Source organism: Hyperolius riggenbachi, chromosome 10, assembly GCF_040937935.1.
Source record: "Hyperolius riggenbachi isolate aHypRig1 chromosome 10, aHypRig1.pri, whole genome shotgun sequence".
NCBI classification, from domain to species: domain Eukaryota; kingdom Metazoa; phylum Chordata; class Amphibia; order Anura; family Hyperoliidae; genus Hyperolius; species Hyperolius riggenbachi.
This window is the reverse complement of record NC_090655.1, coordinates 294,944,247-294,962,264: the sequence shown is the minus strand read 5'-3', so window position 1 is coordinate 294,962,264 and position 18,018 is coordinate 294,944,247. Positions and strand designations below refer to the sequence as shown.

The 18,018-nt window shown below is 51.7% G+C and overlaps 1 protein-coding gene across 1 annotated transcript in view; it reads right to left on the bottom strand.

The window, feature by feature from the left end:
- Nucleotides 1–4,569: 4,569 nt before the first annotated feature.
- Nucleotides 4,570–18,018, bottom strand: part of LOC137535626 (gastrula zinc finger protein XlCGF57.1-like) — a 28,293-nt gene continuing 14,844 nt past the window's right edge. Inside the window, exon 2 of the mRNA XM_068257485.1 lies at nt 4,570–6,109. Within this exon, the coding sequence (XP_068113586.1) occupies nt 4,809–6,109 (1,301 nt within the window). The 3' untranslated portion in view covers nt 4,570–4,808. The remainder of the gene's footprint in view (nt 6,110–18,018) is intronic.

The window sequence follows — 18,018 nt, the reverse complement described above, 5'->3', positions numbered from 1 at the left end:
CCCTGGTAACCTGCAGAAGAAGCACACAGACACAGGGGTATTGCTGGCAGACGGACACACAATGAGTAGCCCTGGAATCCTGCAGAAGAAGCACTCAGACACAGGGGTATTGCTGGCAGATGGACACACAATGAGTAGCCCTGGTACCCTGCAGAAGAAGCGCTCAGACACAGGGGTAGTGCAGGCAGATGGACACACAATGAGTAGCCCTGGTACCCTGCAGAAGAAGCAGACAGACACAGGGGTATTGCTGGCAGATGGACACACAATGAGTAGCCCTGGTAACCTGCAGAAGAAGCACACAGACACAGGGGTATTGCTGGCAGATGGACACACAATGAGTAGCCCTGGTACCCTGCAGAAGAAGCACTCAGACACAGGGGTATTGCTGGCAGATGGACACACAATGAGTAGCCCTGGTAACCAGCAGAAGAAGCGCACAGACACAGGGGTATTGCAGGCAGATGGACACACAATGAGCAGCCCTGGAATCCTGCAGAAGAAGCACACAGACACAGGGGTATTGCTGGCAGACGGACACACAATGAGTAGCCCTGGTACCCTGCAGAAGCAGCGCACAGACACAGGGGTATTGCTGGCAGATGGACACACAATGAGTAGCCCTGGTAACCTGCAGAAGAAGCGCTCAGACACAGGGGTAGTGCAGGCAGATGGACACACAATGAGTAGCCTTGGTAACCTGCAGAAGAAGCGCACAGACACAGGGGTATTGCTGGCAGACGGACACACAATGAGCAGCCCTGGAATCCTGCAGAAGAAGCACACAGACACAGGGGTATTGCTGGCAGACGGACACACAATGAGTAGCCCTGGTACCCTGCAGAAGAAGCACACAGACACAGGGGTAATGCTAGCAGACGGACACACAATGAGTAGCCCTGGAATCCTGCAGAAGAAGCACACAGACACAGGGGTATTGCTGGCAGACGGACACACAATGAGTAGCCCTGGAATCCTGCAGAAGAAGCACTCAGACACAGGGGTATTGCTGGCAGAAGGACACACAATGAGTAGCCCTGGAATCCTGCAGAAGAAGCACTCAGACACGAGGGTTCAGTTGTCAGTTGGCTTCTATACCAGTTTATTGAATTCTTGCGGTTGTTATAGTATTGAGTTACATAAAATCCCAGATCTTTCAGTTAATTATTACAATATGGCATGTTCAGTGTTCCCTAAGAAAACCCTAATCAATGTGACCGATTATCAGGTCTTTCATGGTTAATCAAATATGATAATCAAGAACAACAGAACTTTGAACTTATCTGTCCACATGAAAGTCAATAACTTGCCAGAAGAAATGCTTGTATGCCAAGGAGGTGGATCTGAGAGAAGCTGTCATTGTTAAAGTGTCTTGGCCTATGTGTGCATGTAACTATATTATAGTCTTAATTTATATTAAAAACTCCACAGTGTGTGTGTCTGTCCCGGTGTGCCCCTTATGGTGCCGCGTGTGTGTCTGTGTGCCCCTCATGGTGCTGTGTGTGTGTGTGTGTCCCAGTATGCCCCTCATGGTGCTGTGTGTGTGTGTCCCGCTGTGCCCCTCATGGTGCTGTGTGTGTGTGTGTGACCCGGTGTACCTCTTATGGTGCCGTGTGTGTGTCTGTCCCGGTGTGCCCCTCATGGTGCAGTGTGTGTGTCTGTCCCAGTGTGCCCCTCATGGTGCTGTGTGTGTGTGTCCCGCTGTGCCCTTCATGGTGCTGTGTGTGTGTCTGTCCCAGTGTGCCCCTCATGTTGCTGTGTGTGTGTGACCTGGTGTACATTTTATGGTGCCGTGTGTGTGTCTGTCCCGGTGTTCCCCTCATGGAGCAGTGTGTGTCTGTCCCTCATGGTGGCGGTTGTGTCTGTCCCGGTCTGCCCCTCATGGTGCAGTGTGTGTGTGTCTGTACCGGTGTGCCCCTCATGGTGCTGTGTGTTTGTGTCTGTCCCGGTGTGCCCCTCATGGTGCTGTGTGTGTGTCTGTCCCAGTGTGCCCCTCATGGTGCTTTGTGTGTGTCTGTTCCCCGGTGTGTCCCTCATGGTGCCGGTTGTGTCTGTCCCGGTGTGCCCCTCATGGTGAAGTGTGTGTGTGTTTGTCTGTCCCTGTGTGCCCCTCATGGTGCCGTGTGTGTCTGTCCCGGTGTGCCCCTCATGATGCTGTGTGTGTGTCTGTTTGTCCCGGTGTGCCCCTCATGGTGCTGTGTATGTGTGTGTGTCCCGCTGTGTCCCTCATGGTGCTTTGTGTGTGTCTGTCCCACGGTGCCCCTCATGGTGCTGTGTGTGTGTGTGACCCGGTGTACCTCTTATGGTGCCGTGTGTGTGTCTGTCCCGGTGTGCCCCTCATGGTGGCGGTTGTGTCTGTCCCGGTCTGCCCCTCATGGTGCAGTGTGTGTGTGTCTGTACCGGTGTGCCCCTCATGGTGCCGTGTGTGTGTAGCTGTCCCGGTGTGCCCCTCATGGTGCTGTGTGTGTGTGTGTCTGTCCCGATGTGCCCCTCATGGTGCTGTGTGTGTGTCTGTCCCGGTGTGCCCCTCATGGTGCAGTGTGTGTGTGTCTGTCCCGGTGTGTTCCTCATGGTGCCGGTTGTGTCTGTCCCGGTGTGCCCCTCATGGTGCTGTGTGTGTGTCTGTCCCGGTGTGCCCCTCATGGTGCAGTGTGTGTGTGTCTGTCCCGGTGTGTTCCTCATGGTGGCGGTTGTGTCTGTCCCGGTGTGCCCCTCATGGTGAAGTGTGTGTGTGTGTCTGTCCCTGTGTGCCCCTCATGGTGCCGTGTGTGTGTCTGTCCCGCTGTGCCCCTCATGATGCTGTGTGTGTGTGTCTGTCCCGGTGTGCCCCTCATGGTGCTGTGTGTGTGTCTGTCCCGCTGTGCCCCTCATGGTGCTGTGTGTGTGTCTGTCCTGGTGTGCCCGTCACAGTTAAATATGTGTGTGTGTGTGCGTGTCTGTCCCGGTGTGCCCCTCATGGTGCCGTGTGTGTGCCTGTCCCAGTGTGCCCCTCATGGTGCTGTGTGTGTGCCTGTACCGGTGTGCTCCTCATGGTGCTGTGTGTGTCTGTCCCGGGGTGCCCCTCATGATGCTGTGTGTGTGTCTGTCCCGGTGTGCCCCTCATGGTGCTGTGTGTGTGCCTGTCCCGGTGTGCCCCTCATGGTGCTGTGTGTGTGCCTGTCCCGGTGTGCCCCTCATGTTGCTGCGTGTGTGTCTGTCCCGGTGTGCCTCTCATGGTGCCGTGTGTGTGTCTGTCCCGCTGTGCCCCTCATGGTGCCTTGTGTGTGTCTGTCCCGGTGTGCCCCTCATGGTGCTGTGTGTGTCTGTCCCGGTGTGCCCCGCATGGTGCCGTGTGTGTGCCTGTCCCAGTGTGCCCCTCATGGTGCTGTGTGTGTGCCTGTCCCGGTGTGCCCCTCATGGCGCTGTGTGTGTGCCTGTCCTGATGTGCCCCTCATGGTGCCGTGTGTGTGTCTGTCCCAGTGTGCCCCTCATGGTGCCGTGTGTGCACCTGTCCCAGTGTGCCGTGTGTGTGCCTGTCCCAGTGTGCCCCTTATGGTGCCATGTGTGTGCCTGTCCTGGTGTGCCCCTCATGGTGCCGTGTGTGTGTCTGTCCTGGTGTGCCCCTCATGGTGCCGTGTGTGTGCCTGTCCCAGTGTGCCCCTCATGGTGCTGTGTGTATGTCTGTCCCAGTGTGCCCCTCATGGTGCCGTGTATGTCTGTCCTGGTGTGCCCCTCATGGTGCCGTGTGTATGCCTGTCCCGGTGTGCCCCTCATGGTGCCGTGTGTGCGTCTGTCCCAGTGTGCCCCTCATGGTGCCGTGTGTGCGCCTGTCCCAGTGGGCCCCTCATGGTGCCGTGTGTGTGCCTGTCCCAGTGTGCCCCTTATGGTGCCATGTGTGTGCCTGTCCCGGTGTGCCCCTCATGGTGCCGTGTGTGTGTCTGTCCTGGTGTGCCCCTCATGGTGCCGTGTGTGTGCCTGTCCCAGTGTGCCCCTCATGGTGCAGTGTGTGTATGTCTGTCCCAGTGTGCCCCTCATGGTGCCGTGTATGTCTGTCCCGGTGTGCCCCTCATGGTGCTGTGTGTGTGTCTGCCCCAGTGTGCCCCTCATGGTGCTGTGTGTGTGTGTCTGTCCCGGTGTGCCCCTCATGGTGCCATGTGTGTCTGTCCCAGTATGCCCCTCATGGTGCCGTGTGTGTTTGTCCCAGTGTGCCCCTCATGGTGCTGTGTGTGTGTCTGTCCCGGTGTGCCCCTCATGGTGCCGTGTGTGTCTGTACCGGTGTGCCCCTCATGGTGCCGTGTGTGTCTGTCCCAGTGTGCCCCTCATGGTGCCGTGTGTGTCTGTCCCGGTGTGCCCCTCATGGTGCTGTGTGTGTCTGTCCCGGTGTGCCCCTCATGGTGCTGTGTGTGTGTGTCTGTCCCGGTGTGCCCCTCATGGTGCTGTGTGTATGTCTGTCCCATTGTGCCCCTCATGGTGCTGTGTGTGTCTGTCCCGGTGTGCCCCTCATGGTGCTGTGTGTGTGTGTCTGTCCCGGTATGCCCCTCATGGTGCCGTGTGTGTCTGTCCCAGTGTGCCCCTCATGGTGCCGTGTGTGTCTGTCCCGGTGTGCCCCTCATGGTGCTGTGTGTGTCTGTCCCGGTGTGCCCCTCATGGTGCTGTGTGTGTGTGTCTGTCCCGGTGTGCCCCTCATGGTGCTGTGTGTATGTCTGTCCCAGTGTGCCCCTCATGGTGCTGTGTGTGTCTGTCCCGGTGTGCCCCTCATGGTGCTGTGTGTGTGTGTCTGTCCCGGTGTGCCCCTCATGGTGCCGTGTGTGTCTGTCCCAGTATGCCCCTCATGGTGCCGTGTGTGTCTGTCCCAGTATGCCCCTCATGGTGCCGTGTGTGTTTGTCCCAGTGTGCCCCTCATGGTGCTGTGTGTGTGTCTGTCCCGGTGTGCCCCTCATGGTGCTGTGTGTGTCTGTCCTGGTGTACCCGTCAGTTAAATGTGTGTGAGATTTCTGATGTCTGTACAAGTCCCTGTACCGTCGGAAGCCTTTCCCGCACTCAGCACAGATATGTGGCATTGTATCCACATGAAATCTTTTATGACTTGCAAGACTGTGCTTACTGTGAAAGGTTTTCCAGCACTCTGAACACGGATACGACTTCTGCCCCATGTGTGATATCATGTGGTCAGTAAGTTGTGGTTTCCAAGCAAAACATTTCCCACACTCAGTACATGCAAATGGTTTCTCCCCTGTGTGAGATCTCCGGTGTCTGTTTAGATGGGCTTTATCTCTGAAGCATTTCCCACAGTCTGCACACAAAAATGGCTTTGCATCTGAGTGGTATTTCAGATGTCCAGTAAGGCCTGCTTTGCAAATAAAACATTTCCCACACTCTGTACATGAAAACGGTTTCTCCCCAGTGTGATAACGCTGATGTCTGGTAAGTACATGTTTATACATAAAGCATTTCCCACACTCTGAACATGAATATGGCATCTCCCCTGTGTGAACTCTGCGATGTTTGATAAGAGCTTGCTTATCCATAAAGCGTTTCCCACACTCTGAACATGAATATGGCTTCTCTCCCGTGTGTGATCTCATATGGTCAGTAAGATATCCTTTCTCTATGTAAGTTTTCCCACACTCAGCACATACAAACGGCCTCTCTCCAGTGTGAGATCTCCAATGTTTTTTCAATTGTCTTTTAGTTTTAAACAATTTCCCACACTCTGTACATGAATATGGCTCCTCCCCTGTGTGAGATCTCTGATGTACAAGTAGGTGGGACTTATACGCAAAGCATTTCCCACACTCAGGACACAAATAAGGCTTCTCTCCTGTGTGAATTCTCATGTGTCTGTCAAGCAGGGATTTATGTATAAAACCTTTCCCACAATCAGGACATGAATACGGCTTCTCTTCGGAGTGAGTCATCTGATGCAAGCGTAGCTGGGATTTATAAGCATAGCATTTCCCACACTCTGAACAGGGAAATCTCTTGTCCTGTGTTGCCCTGACTGCAGGATTTGTAGCAGCAGGGGGATGGCAGGGTCCTGGTTGGGTAGTGGCATCATCCTTATCCATTGAACAGTCTAGGGATGAGGTCAAGAGAGTCTCTGGGAGGTGCTTGATATCGGGATCCTGCGCTGCAAATAGAGAAACATTGGCCTCAATTCACTAAGATCATGCTGGAGATGAGACAAGAGAAAACATACCACCACACAGTGAGAGAGTAATCCTATCTCTTCACTCCTTAAGTTACCTCCTCTGTAGTTATTTTCCCACGCAGTTAATAAACAGCCTGTCTTTAACTCTGGAGTTATTTTAAGGATTGAAGAGTTAACTTAAAGACAGAAAAGTTAACTTTAGGATTGCCTGAGGTAAAATGTTTCCTGAATACATCATGCCTCGTCACCATGGTGATAACCAATATCTAGGCCAATATCTTGAATCTGATTCTGGACTGGATAGGAAGCCAGTGGAGGGATTCACAGAGGGGATCCGCCATGGTGGAGCGATGGGAGCAGTGGATAATTCTGGCTGCCGCATTCATGATGGACTGCAGTGGGGCTATTCGGGTCATAGGGAGATCAGACAGAAGGGCATTGCAGTAGTCAAGGCGGGAAATTATGAGGGCATGGATGAGGAGTTTGGTGGTGGCAGAGGTCAGGAAAGGGCGAATCTTACAGATGTTATGAAGGTGGAAGTTGCAGGACTTTGTGAGGTTTTGGATGTGGGGAGTGAAGGAGAGCCCGGAGTCCAGGGTGACACCCAGACAGCGGGCTTGAGAGGTAGGGTGAATGGTAGTGTGGTTAACTGTGACATTCACATCTGGGAGGTTCATGGATGGCCGGGGTGGGAAGATCATAAATTCCGTTTTGTCTAGATTTAGTTTCAGGAACCTAGCGGACATCCAGGAGGAGATGGCTGATAGACAGGAGGAGACCTTGTCCATGGTAGTGGTGGATATGTCAGGGGTTTGGAGGTAGATCTGGGTGTCATCTGCATACAGATGATAGTTAAAACCAATGGAGGAGATAACCTTACCAATGGAGGATGTGTATAGGGTGAACAGTAGGGGGCCAAGGACCGAGCCTTGGGGGACTCCCACTGAGAGGTGGTTGGGGGTGGACGAGGACTCATTGAGGGAGGTTGTGATGGAGCGGTTGGAGAGGTAGGATGAATGCCAGGTCAGGGCGAGATTGTGAATGCCCATGGACTGGAGGGACTGGAGGAGTAGGGGATGATCTACTGTGTCAAAAGCTGCTGAAAGGTCAAGGAGGAGGAGAATGGAGTATTTACCTTCAGCTTTAGCTAAGGCAAGGTCATTGACCACTTTGGTGAGAGCAGTTTCAGTTGAGTGGGCAGGCCGAAATCCAGATTGCAGTGGATGTAGCAGTGAGGTGGCATTGAGGTACTGGGTCAGGCGTTTGTGAACCAGACGCTCAAGGAGTTTTGAGGCAAAGGGGAGGAGGGAGATAGGACGGTAGTTGGAGGGTAGCGAGGGGTCGAGGGAGCGTTTCTTGAGCAGGGGCAGTACAGTGGCCTGCTTGAAGTCTGAGGGGAAGGTGCCTGTGGATAGGGAGTGATAACTCTAGAAATGTTATTAAAGACAGGAGATAAGCTTAGTGAATTGAGGCCATTGCATTACTTACAACATAACTTTTAATCAAAATTAGTTAAAATAAATCAGGGCTGTTCAACCATCACCACACACCAAATATATAGGGGGTGGGGGGAAGAATTGTTTCTTGTATCCAAGTAGGGCTAGGCTACTGCCGGGTTCACTTACTGAGGCAGGAAAGCCCACTCTATATAAGTGAGCACACAATCAAACAGATGAAGAATGCATGATCCCACAATATATGGCCCTGTAGTAATAGGAGCCTCAGTCTTAGCCAGGCCCTATAGAGCAATGAGCTACTCCAGATTAGTGCAGCATTCTTGTAGAGTAATGGTCAGTATAACCATCCATTCCATTGCACTATCTCAGTATGCAAAAGGTCACTAATCCCCCTCATCCCCACTAGCATTATTATTATTATAATTATTTAGTATTTATATAGCGCCGACATATTACGCAGCGCTGTTCAGTGTATATATATATATCTTGTCACTATAGCATATTAATCACCCATATAAATCAACATTTACATTTTAGGTGATACAATACCTCTACCAATAGAAATAAGAGGGTTAATGGGGGTTTAATCCCAGTGTGTGCTGTCTTCTCATTGTACTCTATAAGTCATTTTTGAAAAATAACAATAATATGGGTTTATATGAAAAGGGCGCCGGTAAAAAAAGGCGCCTGGTGGAGCCCATATATACCAACTTCGGCTACAAAAAAGGCGCCTGGTGTAGCCCATATAAAAACTTCGGCTACAAAAAAGGTGCCTGGTGTAGCCCATATATACCAACTTCGGCTACAAAAAAGGCGCCTGGTGTAGCCCATATATACCAACTTCGGCTACAAAAAAGGGGTGCCTGGTGTAGCCCATATATACCAACTTCGGCTACAAAAAAGGCGCCTGGTGTAGCCCATATATACCAACTTCGGCTACAAAAAAGGGGTGCCTGGTGTAGCCCATATATACCAACTTCGGCTACAAAAAAGGCGCCTGGTGTTGCCCATATAAACTTCGGCTACAAAAAAGACGCCTGGTGGAGCCCATATAAAAACTTTGGCTACAAAAAAGGGCGCCTGGTGGAGCCCATATAAAAACTTTGGCTACAAAAAAGGCGCCTGGTGTAGCCCATATAAAAACTTCGGCTACAAAAAAAACTCCGGGATGTGTTAATTACTATTCCCCCTCCAGGGCGCCATGGATAGTGGGGGAATGAAATAATTCGGCTTACAGTGCTTGTAGCCCATATACAAATTTCGGCTACAAAAAAAGGCAACAATATGGGCTACAGAGGGGCAACTTACTGTAGCCGAAAACCTTGTAGCCGAAAAAATACGGGCTACAAAGGGGAGCCCGCTTGTAGCCTATTTCAAAACTCGGGCGTCCTTTTCTACACCTTGTAGCCCATATTTCCAGAACTAACATTGAAGTCTATAGCGGCGCCCTTTTCATACAGGCAGCTCAGGCGCCCTTTTCAACCGATACCCAATAATATACCCTTATGGCATCCTATATAATAAAACCCCTGTGTCCTCCTTTTCCCTGTGTCCATGCCGCTTTTGCCAACGTACATGTGCGGCATGCGGGCAGATGTTTGACAATAAAGGACGGGGGCAGGTGTGCGTGCGTCGCAGCGTACGCATTGCGGGAGTGCGTATCGCAGCCGTGCATGCGGACTGACTGTTGCTGCGATGACAGCGGGCCAGGGGGGAGGGGTGTTGTGAGCCTGAGGCCTAGCGCCCATTTTTAAATGCTTAGTTCTAGTACACACATAAAAAGTTAAGTCCCTAACAAAACTATTTATGTATTGTCTTTTAAATTTAGTCTCTTTGGCTCTTTTTTCAACGTTTTCTTTTCAGAACCTATTAGGGGACAGAAAGGGTTTATCAGATTTGTATATGTGTAGATTGATTTTTATTGGACAGATATAACAGTATAGCGCATTTCTCCACTAGATGGATCACAGCTTTCTATACGAATTAAAAGTAATAGTTAAAGGACAACTGAAGTGAGAGAGATATGGAGTCTGCCATATTTATTTCCCTTTAAGCAATACCAGTTACCTGGCTGATCTTCTACCTATAATACTATTAGCCATAGCCCCTTAACAAGCATGCAGCAGTTCAGGTGATTCTGGCATTATTGTCAGATCTGACAAGACTAGCTGCATGCTTGTTTCTGGTGTTATTCAGACACTACTGCAGCCAAATAGACCGTCAGGACAGCCAGGCAACTGGTATTGTTTAACAGGAAATAAATATGGCAGCCTCCACATACATCTCGCTACATTTGTCCTTTAAGTGGTTTTTTTTTGTTTACAGACGTCACTGAATATTCTCTGCTTTCCGTTACAACAGAGATTATTCATTAATATGGCACTTAGATTGGCTTTGGGAACATATGTTCCCATTCACCAAAATGATCGATTGATCGATAGAAAAAATGCAATATATTTGTTTGGACAGTGAGAATTGGCAGGAATACCCATAAGGTCGACTAACGTTGCAATATTTGTATGGCTGCTCAAATCCGGACCCGGGAGGAACCCGAATAGATGCTATCCGGATATCTCCCAGTAAACCTGTGCGGGTTGGGCGGGTCAAGCTTACCTGTCTGACGTCTTCTTCGTCCGTCCCTGACGCCTCCCACGATGCGGTCCACACGCATCACGTGACTACAACCCTTCCAGGTTAAAGGAGGAAGTGTTTGTAGTCACATGATGCACGTGGACCACATCGTGGGAGGCGTCAGGAACGGACGAAGAAGACGTCAGACAGGTTAGCTTGACCTCCCCCCCAACCCAGGTGTACTGGGAGATATCCTGATAGCAACTATCTGGGTTTCTCCTGGATCCGGATTTGAGCAGCCCTAAATATTTGCACTTTGTTAAATGTCTTAATTGTGGGGTCAGCACTGATTTGCTGCCCCACCTCCTGTACATGATTGGCATTCAGCAAGTGAATTGAGACTCCTGCCAATCCTCTTCACGTTTTTTTATCATTGTTTTTAGTGCTTTGTTAGTGTATTGTATTGTATTGCTGTCTGTGTCACTGCTAGGCTGAGGTATATGGGGTATATGTGTACTGGATCTGTGATGTAATGCATCCATTTGTCTTGTGGGTTATCAGGTAGAGCTAAAGTGTGCATGTAGCCAGATCTGTCAGTGGTGTTATTGCTGTCTGTGGCACTGACAGCAAAAATTACACAGAGGCTTTTTTCATGCGTACATGCCAAATATCAGTAGGAATGAATGACACACTGTGATACTGACTGCTGTGTGTTGGCTGCCGTCACTTGTCTGTCATGTCCCTCCAGCTGCACAGAATGTCCGATAATGACCGAGACTCCCCCAGGCTAACTAGTTACCAGGCCACTCAGCCACGTGAGATCGAGCACTAACAGGTCTGTGATGTCCTTAAATGTCCCGGGCTGCACATGCGCTACACTGAACAGACCAGTGCTCAGGCTAACTAGTTACCAGACCACTCAGCCACGTGAGATCGAGCACTAACAGGTCTGTGATGCCCTTAGATGTCCCGGGCTGCACATGTGCTACACTGACCAGACCAGTGCTCAGGCTAACTAGTTACCAGCCCATTCAGCCACGTGAGATCGAGCACTAACAGGTCTGTGATGTCCTTAAATGTCCCGGGCTGCACATGCGCTACACTGAACAGACCAGTGTTCAGGCTAACTAGTTACCAGGCCACTCAGTCACGTGAGATCGAGCACTGACAGGTCTGTGATGCCCTTAGAGGTCCCGGCCTGCACATGTGCTACACTGAACAGACCAGTGCTCAGGCTAACTAGTTACCAGACCACTCAGCCACGTGAGATCGAGCACTAACAGGTCTGTGATGCCCTTAGATGTCCCGGGCTGCACATGTGCTACACTGAACAGACCAGTGCTCAGGCTAACAAGTTACCAGACCACTCAGCCACGTGAGATCGAACACTAACAGGTCTGTGATGCCCTTAGATGTCCCGGGCTGCACATGCGCTACACTGAACAGACCAGTGCTCAGGCTAACTAGTTACCAGGCCACTCAGCCACGTGAGATCGAGCACTGACAGGTCTGTGATGTCCTTAGATGTCCCGGGCTGCACATGCGCTACACTGAACAGGCCAGTGCTCAGGCTAACTAGTTACCAGACCACTCAGCCACGTGAGATCGAACACTAACAGGTCTGTGATGCCCTTAGATGTCCCAGGCTGCACATGCGCTACATTGAACAGACCAGTGCTCAGGTTAACTAGTTACCAGGCCACTCAGCCACGTGAGATCGAGCACTAACAGCTCTGTGATGCCCTTAGATGTCCCGGGCTGCACATGCACTACACTGAACAGACCAGTGCTCAGGCTAACTAGTTACCAGACCACTCAGCAACGTGAGATCGAGCACTAACAGGTCTGTGATGCCCTTAGATGTCCAGGCTGCACATGTGCTACACTGAACAGAACAGTGCTCAGGCTAACTAGTTACCAGGCCACTCAGCCACGTGAGATCGAGCACTAACAGGTCTGTGATGTCCTTAGATGTCCCGGGCTGCACATGCGCTACACTGAACAGACCAGTGCTCAGGCTAACTAGTTACCAGACCACTCAGCCAAGTGAGATCGAGCACTAACAGGTCTGTGATGTCCTTAAATGTCTGGGCTGCACATGTGCAACAATGAACAGACCAGTGCTCAGGCTAACTAGTTACCAGATCACTCAGGCACGTGTGATCGAGCACTAACAGGTCTGTGATGTCCTTAGATGTCCCGGGCTGCACATGTGCTACACTGAACAGACCAGTGCTCAGGCTAACTAGTTACCAGACCACTCAGCCACGTGAGATCGAGCACTAACAGGTCTGTAATGTCCTTAAATGTCTGGGCTGCACATGTGCTACACTGAACAGACCAGTGCTCAGGCTAACTAGTTACCAGACCACTCAGCCACGTGTGATCGAGCACTAACAGGTCTGTGATGTCCTTAGAGGTTCCGGGCTGCACATGTGCTACACTGAACAGACCAGTGCTCAGGGTAACTAGTTACCAGACCACTCAGCCACGTGTGATTGAGCACTAACAGGTCTGTGATGTCCTTAGAGGTCCCGGGCTGCACATGCGCTACACTGAACAGACCAGTGCTCAGGCTAACTAGTTACCAGACCACTCAGCCACGTGAGATCGAGCACTAACAGGTCTGTGATGCCCTTAGATGTCCCGGGCTGCACACGCGCTACACTGAACAGACCAGTGCTCAGGCTAACTAGTTACCAGACCACTCAGCCACGTGAGATCGAGCACTAACAGGTCTGTAATGTCCTTAAATGTCTGGGCTGCACATGTGCTACACTGAACAGACCAGTGCTCAGGCTAACTAGTTACCAGACCACTCAGCCACGTGTGATCGAGCACTAACAGGTCTGTGATGTCCTTAGAGGTTCCGGGCTGCACATGTGCTACACTGAACAGACCAGTGCTCAGGGTAACTAGTTACCAGACCACTCAGCCACGTGTGATTGAGCACTAACAGGTCTGTGATGTCCTTAGAGGTCCCGGGCTGCACATGCGCTACACTGAACAGACCAGTGCTCAGGCTAACTAGTTACCAGACCACTCAGCCACGTGAGATCGAGCACTAACAGGTCTGTGATGCCCTTAGATGTCCCGGGCTGCACACGCGCTACACTGAACAGACCAGTGCTCAGGCTAACTAGTTACCAGACCACTCAGCCACGTGAGATCGAGCACTAACAGGTCTGTGATGTCCTTAGATGTCCCGGGCTGCACATGCACTACACTGAACAGACCAGTGCTCAGGCTAACTAGTTACCAGACCACTCAGCCACGTGAGATTGAGCACTAACAGGTCTGTGATGCCCTTAGATGTCCCGGGCTGCACATGCACTACACTGAACAGACCAGTGCTCAGGCTAAATAGTTACCAGACCACTCAGCCAAGTGAGATCGAGCACTAACAGGTCTGTGATGTCCTTAGATGTCCCGGGCTGCACATGTGCTACACTGAACAGACCAGTGTTCAGGCTAACTAGTTACCAGACCACTCAGCCACGTGAGATCGAGCACTAACAGGTCTGTGATGTCCTTAAATGTCCCGGGCTGCACATGCACTAAACTGAACAGACCAGTGCTCAGGCTAACTAGTTACCAGGCCACTCAGCCACGTGAGATCGAGCACTAACAGCTCTGTGATGCCCTTAGCTGTCCCGGGCTGCACATGCGCTACACTGAACAGACCTGTGCTCAGGCTAACTAGTTACCAGACCACTCAGCCACGTGAGATTGAGCACTAACAGGTCTGTGATGCCCTTAGATGTCCCGGGCTGCACATGCACTACACTGAAAAGACCAGTGCTCAGGCTAACTAGTTACCAGACCACTCAGCCACGTAATATCGAGCACTAACAGCTCTGTGATGCCCTTAGATGTCCCGGGCTGCACATGTGCTACACTGAACAGACCAGTGCTCAGGCTAACTAGTTACCAGACCACTCAGCCACGTGAGATCGAGCACTAACAGGTCTGTGATGTCCTTGTCCTTAGATGTCGCGTGGCTGCACATGCGCTACACTGAACAGACCAGTGCTCAGGCTAACTAGTTACCAGACCACTCAGCCACGTGAGATCTAGCACTAACAGGTCTGTGATGCCCTTAGATGTCCCGGGCTGCACATGCGCTACACTGAACAGACCAGTGCTCAGGCTAACTAGTTACCAGACCACTCAGCCACGTGAGATCGAGCACTAACAGGTCTGTGATGTCCTTAAATGTCCCGGGCTGCACATGTGCTACACTGAACAGACCAGTGCTCAGGCTAACTAGTTACCAGACCACTCAGCCACGTGAGACCGAGCACTAACAGGTCTGTAATGTCCTTAAAATGTCTGGGCTGCACATGTGCTACACTGAACAGACCAGTGCTCAGGCTAACTAGTTACCAGACCACTCAGCCACGTGTGATTGAGCACTAACAGGTCTGTGATGTCCTTAGAGGTCCCGGGCTGCACATGCGCTACACTGAACAGACCAGTGCTCAGGCTAACTAGTTACCAGACCACTCAGCCATGTGAGATCGAGCACTAACAGGTCTGTGATGTCCTTAGATGTCCCGGGCTGCACATGCGCTACACTGAACAGACCAGTGCTCTGGCTAACTAGTTACCAGGCCACTCAGCCACGTGAGATCGAGCACTAACAGGTCTGTGATACCCTTAGATGTCCCGGGCTGCACATGCGCTACACTGAACAGGCCAGTACTCAGGCTAACTAGTTACCAGACCACTCAGCCACGTGAGATTGAGCACTAACAGGTCTGTGATGCCCTTAGATGTCCCGGGCTGCACATGTGCTACACTGAACAGACCAGTGCTCAGGCTAACTAGTTACCAGACCACTCAGCCACGTGAGATTGAGCACTAACAGGTCTGTGATGCCCTTAGATGTCCCGGGCTGCACATGCACTACAATGAACAGACCAGTGCTCAGGCTAACTAGTTACCAGACCACTCAGCCAAGTGAGATCGAGCACTAACAGGTCTGTGATGTCCTTAGATGTCCCGGGCTGCACATGTGCAACACTGAACAGACCAGTGTTCCGGCTAACTAGTTACCAGACCACTCAGCCACGTGAGATCGAGCACTAACAGGTCTGTGATGTCCTTAAATGTCCCGGGCTGCACATGCACTACACTGAACAGACCAGTGCTCAGGCTAACTAGTTACCAGGCCACTCAGCCACGTGAGATCGAGCACTAACAGCTCTGTGATGCCCTTAGATGTCCCGGGGCGGGACATGTGCTACACTGAACAGACCTGTGCTCAGGCTAACTAGTTACCAGACCACTCAGCCACGTGAGATTGAGCACTAACAGGTCTGTGATGCCCTTAGATGTCCCGGGCTGCACATGCACTACACTGAACAGACCAGTGCTCAGGCTAACTAGTTACCAGACCACTCAGCCACGTAATATCGAGCACTAACAGCTCTGTGATGCCCTTAGATGTTCCGGGCTGCACATGTGCTACACTGAACAGACCAGTGCTCAGGCTAACTAGTTACCAGACCACTCAGCCACGTGAGATCGAGCACTAACAGGTCTGTGATGTCCTTAGATATCCCGGGCTACACATGCGCTACACTGAACAGACCAGTGCTCAGGCTAACTAGTTACCAGACCCCTCAGCCACGTGAGATCGAGCACTAACAGGTCTGTGATGTCCTTAGATGTCCTGGGCTGCACATGCGCTACACTGAACAGACCAGTGCTCAGGATAACTAGTTACCAGACCACTCAGCCACGTGAGATCGTGCACTAAAAGGTCTGTGATGCCCTTAGATGTCCAGGCTGCACATGCGCTACACTGAACAGACCAGTGCTCAGGCTAACTAGTTACCAGTCCACTCAGCCACGTGAGATCGAGCACTAACAGGTCTGTGATGTCCTTAGATGTCCCAGGCTGCACATGCGCTACACTGAACAGACCAGTGCTCAGGCTAACTAGTTACCAGACCACTCAGCCACGTGAGATCGAGCACTAACAGGTCTGTGATGCCCTTAGATGTCCCGGGCTGCACATGCGCTACACTGAACAGACCAGTGCTCAGGCTAACTAGTTACCAGACCACTCAGCCACGTGAGATCGAGCACTAACAGGTCTGTGATGTCCTTAGATGTCCTGGGCTGCACACGCGCTACACTGAACAGACCAGTGCTCAGGCTAACTAGTTACCAGACCACTCAGCCACGTGAGATCGAGCACTAACAGGTCTGTGATACCCTTAGATGTCTCGGGCTGCACATGCGCTACACTGAACAGACCAGTGCTCAGGCTAACTAGTTACCAGGCCACTCAGCCACGTGAGATCGAGCACTGACAGGTCTGTGATACCCTTAGATGTCCCGGGCTGCACATGTGCTACACTGAACAGACCAGTGCCCAGGCTAACTAATTACCAGACCACTCAGCCACGTGAGATCGAGCACTAACAGGTCTGTGATGCCCTTAGATGTCCCGGGCTGCACATGTGCTACACTGAACAGACCAGTGCTCAGGCTAACTAGTTACCAGACCACTCAGCCACGTGAGATCGCGCACTAACAGGTCTGTGATGTCCTTAGATATCCCGGGCTGCACATGCGCTACACTGAACAGACCAGTGCTCAGGCTAACTAGTTACCAGGCCACTCAGCCACGTGAGATCGAGCACTAACAGGTCTGTGATGTCCTTAGATATTCCGGGCTGCACATGCACTACACTGAACAGACCAGTGCTCCGGCTAACTAGTTACCAGTCCACTCAGCCACGTGAGATCGAGCACTAACAGGTCTGTGATGTCCTTAGATGTCCCGGGCTGCACATGCGCTACACTGAACAGACCAGTGCTCAGGCTAACTAGTTACCAGACCACTCAGCCATGTGAGATCGAGCACTAACAGGTCTGTGATGTCCTTAGATGTCCCGGGCTGCACATGCGCTACACTGAACAGACCAGTGCTCAGGCTAACTAGTTACCAGACCACTCAGCCACGTGAGATCGAGCACTAACAGGTCTGTGATGCCCTTAGATGTCCCGGGCTGCACATGCGCTACACTGAACAGACCAGTGCTCAGGATAACTAGTTACCAGACCACTCAGCCACGTGAGATCGAGCACTAACAGCTCTGTGATGCCCTTAGATGTCCCGGGCTGCACATGCACTACACTGAACAGACCAGTGCTCAGGCTAACTAGTTACCAGACCACTCAGCCACGTGAGATCGAGCACTAACAGGTCTGTGATGCCCTTAGATGTCCCGGGCTGCACATGCGCTACACTGAACAGACCTGTGCTCAGGCTAACTAGTTACCAGACCACTCAGCCACGTGAGATCGAGCACTAACAGGTCTGTGATGCCCTTAGATGTCCCGGGCTGCAGGTTCGGTACACTGAACAGACCAGTGCTCAGGCTAACTAGTTACCAGGCCACTCAGCCACGTGAGATCGAGCACTAACAGGTCTGTGATGCCCTTAGATGTCCCGGGCTGCACATGTGCTACACTGAACAGACCAGTGCTCAGGCTAACTAGTTACCAGCCCATTCAGCCATGTGAGATCGAGCACTAACAGGTCTGTGATGCCCTTAGATGTCCCGGGCTGCACATGCGCTACACTGAACAGACCAGTGCTCAGGCTAACTAGTTACCAGGCCACTCAGCCACGTGAGATCGAGCACTAACAGGTCTGTGATGCCCTTAGATGTCCCGGGCTGCACATGCACTACACTGACCAGACCAGTGCTCAGGCTAACTAGTTACCAGACCACTCAGCCACGTGAGATCGAGCACTAACAGGTCTGTGATGCCCTTAGATGTCCCGGGCTGCACAAGCACTACACTGATCAGACCAGTGCTCAGGCTAACTAGTTACCA